The 13,043-nt window shown below is 36.8% G+C and overlaps 1 protein-coding gene across 1 annotated transcript in view; it reads right to left on the reverse strand.

Annotated features, from left to right (window-relative positions):
• Nucleotides 1-1,453: 1,453 nt before the first annotated feature.
• The window catches only part of RXYLT1 (ribitol xylosyltransferase 1), a 13,020-nt gene continuing 1,430 nt past the window's right edge, over nt 1,454-13,043 (reverse strand). Inside the window, exons 4-8 of the mRNA XM_026090593.1 lie at nt 12,465-12,666; nt 11,397-11,499; nt 5,969-6,283; nt 3,523-3,693; nt 1,454-2,434 (exon numbers count right to left, since the gene is read on the reverse strand). Coding sequence (XP_025946378.1) covers nt 2,017-2,434; nt 3,523-3,693; nt 5,969-6,283; nt 11,397-11,499; nt 12,465-12,666 — 1,209 coding nt within the window. The 3' untranslated portion in view covers nt 1,454-2,016. The remainder of the gene's footprint in view (nt 2,435-3,522; nt 3,694-5,968; nt 6,284-11,396; nt 11,500-12,464; nt 12,667-13,043) is intronic.

Raw genomic sequence — 13,043 nt, forward strand, 5'->3', positions numbered from 1 at the left:
TAAGATATAATTGCCACATGAAAGTTTAGAAATAAACTCATATGTGTTTACTCAGATATAAACATGAGTACCACCATGTTTCTTCCTTTGGTGACTGTGTAACACATTTTACTGCTTTTCAAACTTTTTGATTTGCAAACCTTAAAATCTTTAGGAGGTGCAGATCCTTTTATAAGAATTTAATCTGACTGATAAAGACTTACCTGTCCTAGCTCTCTTTTGCAGTCCCTTTAAATCCTTCAGGAATGCCTAAAGCTTTGCAGACTACAGGTTGAAAAATGTTCCTCTAGGTCATTGCTCTGGAGTTTTGTAGCTTGTGCAGGAAAAAAAAGATTCTAGTAAAAGGAAATCATAGAAATGTCTACATGCACAGTATACTAGTGCAGAGATCCCCAAGCTTCCTCTAACCCTCTAAGTGCTGTGTACTACTGTGTAGATGCTATCTCAGATCCTCAAACAGTACAGCAACGTTACTGTAAATTTGATCTAACAAGCTCCACCTCTAAGCAGTGCTCATCAACTCATTGCAGAACTGTGATAGCTCTACTTCTTCCAGTCTCAGCTGACTGCAGTGTGTTTGCATCGTATTGCAATTGCATGATGTAGGCATGCTTCAGGCACAATAGATGGGTGATAATCATAGGAAATTCATGCTAGATATGCGATTCAGATAATTTGGATTTATATTTTTGTCTTCTGAGAGCATCTGTTTCTCTCCTGACTGTATAAGGAACACAAACTCCTCAATCTAGGTGTTCTGAAACACACCTTATTCCAGATCTAAAGCAGCCACTGTGAATATCATCTGTTCTTAGCAAACTAAAATCCACTGGCGATATTTTTACACAGGATGGAATGTAAGAAAACTGAAAAATATCACATAAATCCTCCTGTATGACACATATTCCAAAACTAGATGGTATCATTCCAATAATGAATATTATTTAGCAGTAGAGTTGCACTGGCTTTTGAATTCACATATGAGAATAAACCCATATGGCATGCTGGTATTCAAAGACAGAGAACATTGGCTGCTGTACCACTTTCAGGATGCCAAAGTTTTGTATGCAGTAAAGCAGCTTGGCCTAACTCACTGAAAAGCACAGCACATATACATTTCTGATGTACAAGAATAATAGATTCCTTTGGCCACATTTAAAGAAAAGCATTGAAACTGTTGTACACGTAGTATCATAACATGTAATACTTCTACCGTCCTTTGGAGGTGATAGTTACAGCAGATTTTGAGAATGAGGTAAGCTACATGCAGGTTCATGTTTAAGACCTACTGTTCAAAACATACAGCCGTAACTGCAGGTAATGAATGCTCCCTCAAAATAACTTCCAAAAGATAAGTCCTAAAATTAAATGGAAATGAAAGGAAGATATTTTGATAAATGAAATTAAAGGAAAAACATACTGCTACTAAATGCTTTTAAGAAATAATTCTCAGTTTTTACCTTGAAATATACATTTTTATTCCACACAGAGTGTTTAATTAGCTTTATGGCTATTTTCTTGGAAATGAAACATATCAATCAAACAGTTCACATTTTCAAAACAAATACTTACCAGGATATATCTTAAGGATTGTGCTACACCTGGTAAATTTGCATTAACCATACTTTTTATGTCTTCATAATACATTATTCTGTACCATTCAGCTTTCATGCTTCTCTTTCAAACACAAATGTTGTTCTCATGTTGGATTTAACAAGTTCACATGCTCAAAAATATTCTAAAAATTTTTAGTAAGTCAAGAGACAACATGGAAATTGTAAAATTAGTAATAAAATTACTGTTGTCATCCTTGCAGACTACTACCCTTCCAAGTCAACATCCCCTCTGAAAATGGTTAAGGATGGAGGGACAAACTTAGCTCCTGGCTAAACTAGCGCAACTCTGCTGACATCAAAAGGAATGCCTTGTGAGATTTCTTTTTTTGTATAAAAGCTTCATTGGAAGGTTAATGGAAATTAAGCTTTCAATCTATTTTAGATTTTCAAAAGGGGCAATTTATCCTTTATCACTGGGTAAAAATGAATTTTCCAAAGTATTAATGAATTTCTGTCTCATCCATGCTTTGAAGTTTCGATACCATTCTATCAGCTTTCTTCTCCTCTGAATCTTTTCTTGTAAACTCTTTTTTTTTTCTTTCTCTAGAACAGCAGGAAGCTCTTTCCAGTTTTTAATAAAGATAAATGGAGCCCCCATGGTCTTTAGTAATTGCAGTGGAGCGCTGTGATACATTGATGAATTTCCACAGTCACCTGGTGTCATTACATCTTCTACAACTGGCAGAGATCCATATGAACAAGCTTCATATATTCTATAGCATTCTGTATTTACTCCCACTGGGCACAATGTCAAATCACTCTGCAGCAAAGCATCTTGATAGTTTCTGAAACTTTCATTTGTTTCTTGAGGCTGCCATCTAGGAAAATAAAGGGGTTGAAAATTAACATTTTTTGACAGGCATAAATGCATTATAATGAAAGGGAGAGATATGCTATAATTTCAATTATTTATGACATTTATGAACATGTGGATGTAAACATTTTACATACACGCACACACACAACCAACAGGCTTTTATTTTTAAACCTACATATTATTAAATAGTCTTCCAAAAATATTTATAGAAAAATCACTATTAAGAAGAGATGATAACATTTTTTAGATATGGTCCTTTTAAGAAATTATTAGTACTTAGAAGTATAAGAGACAAATTGAAACTTCATTTTAAAGTCTTTTGCATTATTCACATGAAGCATGTATCAACTTACTTCACAGCAGAGTTCAGAAACAGACATGTTGGGAGATATTTGATGGACTTTTTAATGAAACTTTTTTGCCCCAAATATTTTAAATCAGTAGAAGTTTACTCTTCAAAAATCATGATGTAAAGTGATCTGTTAACCCTGTCAGTCTGCCTAGAGTGCCTTGGAACTTTGTGAAACAGTTTATGGCACAGATAAAATCTGAGATTCTTTGTCAGCACAGCCAAGGTCTTCTTAAGCACTACTGTGCCTGTTACCAAACATTTTACAGGTGTTGCTTGGGAAAATTAATAAATACAATCAGAACCCTACTCCTATTAGTCAAAAGATCTGTCTACTTACTTGAAACAAAAGATCAAATCCACTCACTTATATAGAACTAACTCAACAAAACACAGTTGTCTTTTCTTCCTCTGGTAGGTCATTAATATGCACAATGTGCAAGACAAGTATTTTTCCTCCCACCATAATCAAATGTGTCTAAGAACAAAATGACTGTCTTTATATATAGTAAGTATATATATATTTTTTCTATGTATTTAAAATTATACTTTGCGTAATATATTGCAACATCAAGGCTGTTGTTACTGAAGATCTACACAGAAAGACTTGGCAATGTTCTGTTTCATTTATGACTGGTTATCTTTATTTGTAATATTTTTTAACACTGAAGAAAAGGTTAGTAATAATGAATGAGGAAAGAAAGTCAGAGTATTTTCATGAAGTAAATCAAAGCTCTTACTGTTCTCTGGCTGCAATCCAGCAAAGTTTATCAAGCCCATCCTGTTTCAGAATTTCCAGTAGGGTTTCCCTAGAAGAGTTTTTATAAACTGTTCCTAAAAAATTACACAGATAAGATCTTGGATCATGTAGCAATGACCAGCTGGGTTCTACAACTGGAAAATTTCTGTAGCTGTAATGAGAACATACACATTAGTTAATGATATGTTTTATGGCAGAGAAAAAACATTTTGCACCATTTCATGTTTACTGTAGCAGATTTTAAAGTTAAAAATGCTGATTTATTACCATTCCAAATCTGTAACTACAGACAGACCTGTAAGCAAACCAGTAAACATCCTGACCTAAACGCTGATCTTTACTCTTTATTTATTTGTGGCCCCTGCTCTCTTCAGACATTCTAGAAGACTATGTCTCCTCTTAGCATCAAAGAAATTATATATATATGTTACAAAATGTCCTTAAGAAATGCATTTTTTCGAAAGCAGCTTTTCTCAATGCAAATACTATTTTTGACAGAAATGGGCAGGTTAATGGTTATTACAGAGTCAATATCTCAGCTACCTGAATCTCTGAATATGCCTATCAGCTGAAAATATCACTGGTACCCTCTCAAAGGAATATTTCACTTTGATCTTTGTGGACTACATTAATCTAATCTTTTGGCTACTCCTAAATCACTAATTTTAGTCAATATGACAGCTAGTGAAACACTGCTTCAGCTGAGGAGCTGGTACAAACTTTTTCATTATAAAAGTTTATTTAGTATTTTTTCTGGAACAGATGAATGGTAAAAAGTCTTTTATTTTTCTCCTTCGCATTCTCAAATTAAGATAGATATTCCTTCTAGTTTCATTATTTTTAATGGATCACCATACTATTTCCCTGTTATTTCTCCTTATATTATTGCAATGAGAATTTTTTTGTAAGAAAGCTGTATCCTGATTCCATTCTTTACTGGTTTCAAAGCTAGTCTCTATTTCATTTTATCTCACACTGATTTCTAAATCAACTTTAATGGTCCTGAAGACATACTCACTTTCTTCATCTCTCCAAATTTAGATGAACAGTCCTTTCAAACAAGAAGGAGAACTGAGAATGTTAATTCGCTATTCTCAGAGAATCACTTTTCTTCATACCAAATGTTTTTGCAGCATACTACGTCTTTCTCTTCTTTCTTCATTTGGAAAACCTTGCCCATTCATATGGCTTTTACAGCTTTTACATCAACAGCTGCAAAGTCCCATTCCGATACCTGATTTATGTTTCTCCATGCAGCTACACACCCCAGTCTACTACTGTAACCGTTGTTGCTTTGTTATCCAATTGTCATCTTAATCTTGGCACCTCAAAAATCAACTACTTTTTGCTTAGAAATAATACCATTAATACCATTAATTCTCTGACACTTTCAAGAATCCAAATTTACTGTATTTTAATAACACAGAGCAAATTTAATCTATGTATAAAAATCAGTCAAAATCTGCAATATTTTCTCTCTTATAAAGCAGATGAATGTATTTAACTAATTGTGGGAAAAGCATTGGAAATGGTAGCACAGATTTAGGATAAACTGCTGCTGAGTGAATGATTTAGCCTAAACACCTTTTTGCAATCTGCACAGATCAAACTGAATGAAAACCAATGTAAAATCATCAGTGTAACCAACCACAACCATACAGCTCCATACAGCTTGCAAGCTAGCTCAATACAAGACAGGAAATTCAAATTCAACACAAGATATGAAAATAATCCTGCATTCTTTTCATCTTTTATTACCATTACAAGTAGCTAAAACACTGCAACTGGAATAACTCTGTTAAAGGTGGGTAACCTTGGGAAAAGATGTATCTAACTGAACTAAACCTGCTTCTACTCCACATAACTAGCCTGAGCACTAAGTATAGCAAAAAGCTTTTGTGAGGAAGCAGTTAAACCAGCTTAGGCTACTGGAGAATTGCGTCTTACTGCGATACTGGAGTATACCAATTACAGAAGGGAGGCAGAGGCAATTTCTTTTTATGAGCCACAAAAGAAAGAAAAAAACAAAAATGTATCACCAGTACTAATCCTTTCCTGTCCTAAACAAGCACTAGTTGAAACCTGATTATATAAAAATCTTAAATCCCCATGTTACATCAGCAGTTACAATAAATGTCAAGAACAGATCTACCGAAGGAAAAATAAACAAACAAAAAACACTACTAGACAAAGGTTCCCTTTCCATAGAGCTTCCTAAATCCTGGCATTCCTGTTTATTATTTTAATTTCAAAATGTAATTTCTAAAGATTCTAACGCTTGATTTAGAAAATCAAATAGAATCATGTTCCACAGTTTCGTTAGTATAATCATTTTGGACAGTGCAGTAACATTCAGAGGTATTTTCCATTCCTCATGCTTGCATAACAAGTAAGTCTTAACTATAATTTGTGTCTATAGCACTTACGTAGCTACTCCTAAAGGCCACTGGAAAATATCTTCTTCATTTACCAACGTATAGTCATATGTTACAAACAGTAGATTTACAAATCCTCCATGTTTTTTCAGGTATGGTTGAATCCATTCATTGTTGCACTGCTCATTTCCAAGTAGCACAACAGCAACATGCTGTATCTTGCGAGTTTGAATTAAAGTTTGTGCGTAATGCAACCACTGAGTGGCATAAGTGATCTTTGCTTTTTCTCTTCCATTCAGAACTAGCACCACATTATCAGCTTCTACTGAGAAGTATCCAGGAACTACAGATGGACCAGTGATGAAGCTGTGAAAACCAAAATACAAAGACCAAACACCTTTAAGACAAATTATCAACATTATCTAATCCTCTAAATATCTTTACTACACAGACTGTACTCTAAGGACTTTTTCTTCTATAAAGTAAATGCAATATACTGTAATGTAACCGTGCAACTGTGCAACAATTCCTGTTGTTAATGTCTACAGCTATAACACAGGAATAAAGCTTGCCTTTTGCTTTATTATGAAAAATAAGGAGATTTAGACTTAAATGGAAATAGGGTATTTTGTCAATAAATCAGAACTAATACCATATTCAAACATTAAAATGTGGATAAATCAATCAACTTAAAAAAAGGATGTGCTTTGTTATTCATGAAATGACAAACATTTTATCCATTCCAGAAATAACCAACAAATACTGTTTAAGAACAAGAGAGAAGACCCCTCAAAAATCTGTAATCTGTATAGTACATATATAATCTGTATATATAAATATATATATATGTATATATAAAGAAAAAATCTGTAACAGCATATTAAGAGACAGTCTTATAAGAAACAGTTGTTTGGATGGTCTGGTGTATTACAGATCTTTTGTGTAATTATGGATAAGTCAGGGTTAGACCAACAAAGAGACTGAGTAATCTGATTCTAGTGTAGAATCTGTTAATAATTTATCTAAAGGTAAACATATGTTGCTTGTATAACCTGGATCAAACTCCAGACTTTGATACAAGCTAGGCAGCACAAGCATTTTCAGTATAAAACTGCATTTCTAGATGTTGCACACTCTATTCTAACAGAGGAATTTCAGTCATATAACAAAATCCTAAATGCCATTAACGTACTGTCATGAAGTAACCAATGTTTGCTGGCTCCTGCTTCAGCTAACTGCTGTGTTAAGACTATTGACTGAACTCAAAGTGTTAGTGATTACACAGCTTGGGAAAAAAAGAGTGGTGGGGGAAAAAATTGTAAACCTTTTTTTCAGAAATCCATGAAGTGTTGGTTTTTTAGGTCTTCTGCATTACTACAGGCTTTCAACTTCCAGTTAAACTTAAAACACCTGCTCATTCTAAATTAACCCATGAAGTGCTTAGGTTGACAGCTAGTTTCAGTTCAAGGATAAATATGCCTGGTGAGGAAAAGAAAATTCCCAGCAAAAGCAGCAGAAACTACTCCAGTGAGGATATCTGAAACAGCCTAGCCTCATGCAAGCATATTCTAAACCTGAGCTAAGCTGACACACTCCTGGCTCAGTGAGAGTATTCTGGAGACAAGGCTCATGAGACCTGTGATTTGGCCCAAGACTTTTAATAACTTAAATGCAAGTCCGGTCAAGGCCTGAATCCTAGGTTTAACATATAGTTCAAAAATACTCCATAGGGCACAAGGACCTTAACATCCTCACCAGCACACCCTCAGCACTGGGATTCTTAAGAGATAACACTTTGAGCATCAGAATACCTAACACAGTCAACAGGATACGTATTCTATCCAGTGATCACCTTGAAAAAGAAACCCGGGGGGAAAGGGTTTAAATCAATGGACATAGTATTGCAAGGCCACCAACTTCAGAGAAAAAATGGGATGTACAGAAAGGGAAGCAATGGCCCATGTGATGAAAAACATGAAGTTTAACAGCATAAAACCACAGTGGGGAAAAAAGAAGCACTATGGGAATCCAATACTCTAATAATAAAGCATAGTATTAGGGTTGTACTATTAACTCCTGATCATAACAACAATAGTGGTCAGGAAATGCAAGGGAGATCAGAGAAGCTGCAAAATTAAGACAGGCTGTAGCACTAAGAGATATCCACTACTCACATATAGATTGTATTAGCACCTCATCAGGATGAGGTGTAGAGATTACATTTTTGTACTCAACAAATGACTGCTTCCTAGAAAGTCCTTGCTTTTCCTTCCTATTCTTAGTACTCATATGAAAAGATGCTATTCTGGACTGGGTCTTCAGTAATATCCAGGACCTAGTTCAAAGGTATTAGTCAGACAGCCACCCTGTAACAGCAATCACGATATGATTAAGTTTAATACTGTAGCAGAAGAGAGCATACCAAATAAATCCAGCACAGAAATATTCAATACCAAATAAAGGAACTATGTAAAAATGAAACAATGAAGAAGAAAACCCTTAAGAGTAGTCTAAACAACAAGAAGCTTGCAAGCATCTTGTAAGCTGTTAAAAAACATTGTATAAGAAGCCCAAGTAAATTGTGTGCCACAAATCAAAAAGAAAACAATGCAATCCAGTAAAAACCCCAAATGGCTTAAGAGAAAAGTCAGGGAGGTTGTCAAAGGGAAAAGGTTAACATTTTAAAAAGAATGAAAAGCTTGCCCCAATAAGGAGGACAGGAAAGCTCACAAAACATGGCAGAACAAATGTAAACAGAAAATTAAGAAGGTTAAAAAGCAATTTGAAAATTGCCTTGTAAAAGGATGCTTAAGTTGATAGGTAAAGTTTTTTTAAATATATCAAAAACAGGAAGACAGCTACAGAATTGGTGGGACCACTGGATGACAAAGGTATAAAAAAGACACTCAAGAGATGACAAAGGCATAGCAGAGAAGATTCCCACACCCAACCCATTCTCTGCAGCAAGAAACATAATGTAAAATACAAGAAGTATTATATCAAATGGAGAAGTCATCATTAACAGTTGTTTGAAATCACTCGCTCACCACACAGCAACAGCTGAAAAACCAACTAGTGTTGGGCATCATCAGGAAGAGTACTGAAGGCAAAATCAAGCTCTCTTTTGATGCCACCTCTTGATTACTCTACATCTCAAGAAGGACAAAATGGAATGAGGAAATCTACAGAGTAGGGCAACTAAAATGACTGAGGGGATGGAGAAGCAGTCTTGGGAGGAAAGAGTTTACAGTTAGAGACTCTTCCACTTTGGAGAAGATAGGGTGGATAGGGTAACTAGAGAATTGCCATTCACCAAATCCTGCATTACTAGAATTAAGGACAATTCTAGCAGGAGAGAAACTAGTAGGAGATTGGTTTAAAAGTGATAAAGTCCATTTTTATACAGCAGATAGCGAACATCTGCAGTTTGCTGCCAAAGGATGTTATGGAGGAAGACAGTAACAGCAGATTCATAAAAGAACTAGACAAATTTACGGGTAACAGGCCTATAAACACACACTAATGGGAATAAGCAGGGATGTAACTCCTAGCATCCCTAACACAAAAACTGGAAGAAGATGAGGAGGAAGGACTGCAGACAGTGGCCAGTTTCACATCTCCCTAAACAGCATCTCCCACCACCACTGTAAGGTTAAAGTCTTTGCTAGACTGACCACCGGTCTGAACTGGCAGGTATTTTTTACATTCTGATACCTGCTCTGTTCACCGTGGGAAAAGAGATGAGAACAAAGGTTTCCCTTTTTCAGATGAATGCCTTAACCATTACACAAAACTCCACAACCCTTTTCCCACCGGCCATGTGAAAGCTGTCACTGTTTGCCACTTGGTGGTACAGCTTCAATAGGGAGATAGTGAGAACACTCACCAAAGTACCTTGTTGCTATGTGCAAGGCTTGTGAACAGCTTAAGCTCGCATATATGTTTACTTGCCCTAGGCACCACAAAAGCAGCTGAAGTGGCTCCTCAACTATATACTTATGTCTTCTGTTCATGGTGCTAGGTACAACTCAGGGTGCATGCCTTCTCATAGGGCTTCTGGAGGGCAAGGGCTTGCACATACTCCTCAACTGCTCTACTCTCCTGTTGGTGAGCCAGTGTACTACCTATAGCAGGCCTCTGGATCACAGATCAAGCAAACTGCTGTACCTGTGTTAAGGGCCAAGGAGTTACACAGGCAACAAGTGCAGCAAAAATATGAAGTGCAATCATTGCTGGAAAGCAGGTATGGACTTCTGCGCTTGCATAGTGCTGGGACTAAATGTGGGATGCTGATTCAAGGCACAGGAAAATTACGCAGGCCAGGAGGATGTAGGATGCAGGCTGCCTTGAGAGTTTGGAGGATTCAGGTGAAGATTATGTTCTCTGGGAAATCCTTTGGTAGGTAATGAAATCTTTGCTAGTTTGTCTGCCGACTCATATGCTTTCACTCAGTGATCTGACATGAATCTAGATGGCTGTAATTTGCATAAAGGCAACAGGAGAATGGGACAGAAGAAAACTGCTGAACAACTGGGGCTATCAGGGACTGGGAGTGGGGGAAGGCAGCAGTGAGTGTTAAAATATAGAGGGTGCGACTCTCAGAAGCACAGAAATTTAGGAATGTCATTCTTAATGGTATGAAGGTTGACTCTCCCTGCTCTATGATATCCTCCTGCGCGACAGAAGAGAAAGATGCAGTGTGTAAAGAAGATGGAGTGAGACTTTTCTCAGTGGTGCCCAGTGACAAGACAAGAGGCAATGGGCACAAACTGAAATACAGGAAACTCCATCTGAACACAGGAAAACACTTCACTGTGAGGGTGGCTGGCCACTGGAACAGGTTGTCCAGAGAGGCTGTTGAGTCTCCATCTCTAGTAACATCCAAAACCCGACTGGACACGGTCCTGGGTAGGCTGCTCTAGCTGACCCTCTTTGAGCAGGGGGGTTGGGCCAGATAATCTCCAGAGGTCCCTTTCAACCCCAAATATTCTGTGACTCTGTCAGACAATAAAGAGGTCAACAGTTCCAGAAAATAATTTTCTTATCAGTAAGCAGCCAAATTCATACACTAATTCTTCCTCACAAAAAAATACAAAATAACTTTTCTAGTTTGACTAGAAAGTGAACTTCAGCTATTTAATTTCTAAGGACTAATCCTTAAAAAGGCAGATAGATTTGCAGGTTTTCTGTACTTTGCACAAAAAGTTCTTATCAGCCTGTCAAATTTTAACATCTGCTATGTTAGTAACTGATTTAAACTTTATGTTTTTATAGGAGCTAGTGTCCAAGTTGAAGGTAAAACTAAGAAAAAGCTCCTCAGGTATCAAAACACTATAAAATTAAGGTTATTTGCCACTGATGGCATTAAAATAATTGCCGTTTTGAGGAGATGGACAAAATAATGTACCTGTGTATCTTCTCATAAAGTTTCCAACATATAAAGTTAATACAAATTAAGCCAATATCATGCAGCTAGTACCTGAAATGCGTTTTTCCTGCCTTTTGGCTTCCTTCTCTCCACTGTGCAGTTACAGCAGCTGGCTCAAGGAGCCCTTCAAAAATATGTTGCCAAAGGTAAAGACCTACATAAATGATGGAAATATGATGGAGAATTTTAATGCACATATTTTGCCTAATTTACAGTTCCTGCAAAATATTTTTTCTGGGAGATAAAAATACATATAATAACATAAGAATTTGGTAAAAAAATGTCAGCGCTTTATATATAATATGGACTTTGCTTGCCAAATTCTGTATGATTTGGAGTTAGTTAAGATATTTCACACATCAGGGCATTTAAGGATTCTTTGGCAGTCAGGATAGTCAGTATGAAGACATATCGCACTACCATTTCTGTTAGCATCTCTTTCTGGTACATATAACACTTTAAAAAATGAACAAATATTAATCAGCATTTTACGGACAAATGTAATTCTTTGAAAGCTTTTGTGAAATACATCAAATTTTTATGATGGAATGCAGCAGCACATAATATACCAGTGTGTTCTATAATGCCATATAAAAGTTCAAGTGAAGCTGAAAATTTTACATTTTCAAAAAAGCTGACATAAGAACAATGAAGTGTCTTCAGCAGTTGTCACAGAGGTCAGGAGGAGCTTGAGCCCCAGTTTATCAGTGGTAGCTGTATTACAGTACACAAAATGCCTTATTCACCACCATACAATGCTTTATTTCACAAAGTGTAAATGTGACAGAAAAAAAGATATTCTTTGTGCCTGTATTTATGTCATATTATGAGCTAGATTCAATTTAAAAAGTAACAGCGTTTGTCTGCCATTTGTGCCATTTTGACAAATGTAAAAAAACAGTCTTTAAAAGAATTGATATTAAGAACCAGAGCCTAACTATTGTTATGTTGGTGTTAACATAATTTTGAATGTTACCACTTCCTCAACGCTTTTCATTTGCAGATATCCACATTATTTAATCATATACAAATTATAGTCATTTAAGGAAAGAAAACTGAGAACAGTAATGTATCAGAAAGGTTAAGTGATTAATAGACACATCAATTACATGTGCTTACCCACTGCGGCTTTGCCCCAAATCTGCACTCTAAGACTGGTTTGTTCTAGGTGAGATCTCACATTTTTTATCACTTTAAGATTAGTTTCATATCTCTGTTGTGAGGCGGCCTGCTCATTTTTCTCATCCGCTTCCCAAGGGTTCCACTCCTCGTTGCCCAAAGAAACATGTTCTGTAGTTCGGAAACACAAAGATCCCCAGCTTTACAAAGCCATTCCACGCCAAGCAATGTCCCTGACAACTCTGTTTATGCTAAATGGCCTAGCTAACCCTTGAGAAAAACGAGTTTTCATCTTTGAGAGGTGGGAAGAGCAAAAGCTGGTTTGCAGACAGGGCCCCAAGCGCCGAATTGGAGCCTGTAATTCCCAGATCACTGTTGCTTTATTCCTGTCGGCCACCTGCAGGCGCCTTTGCTCGCTCGGGATGGACACACGACGTTAACAACGTTACACTGTGAAAGCTCTGGGAAGAGTTTCGCTACCTAACGAGATTAGAGAGGCGAAGCAGCGCGGCGCCGGCCGCCCCCGCCATCACCGCGGCGGCTTCCGGGCCGCACGAGCCACCGAGGAAATGGCCGCCG

The sequence above is a fragment of the Apteryx rowi genome, unplaced genomic scaffold (genome assembly GCF_003343035.1).
Source record: "Apteryx rowi isolate R43461 unplaced genomic scaffold, aptRow1 scaffold_860, whole genome shotgun sequence".
NCBI classification, from domain to species: Eukaryota; Metazoa; Chordata; class Aves; order Apterygiformes; family Apterygidae; genus Apteryx; species Apteryx rowi.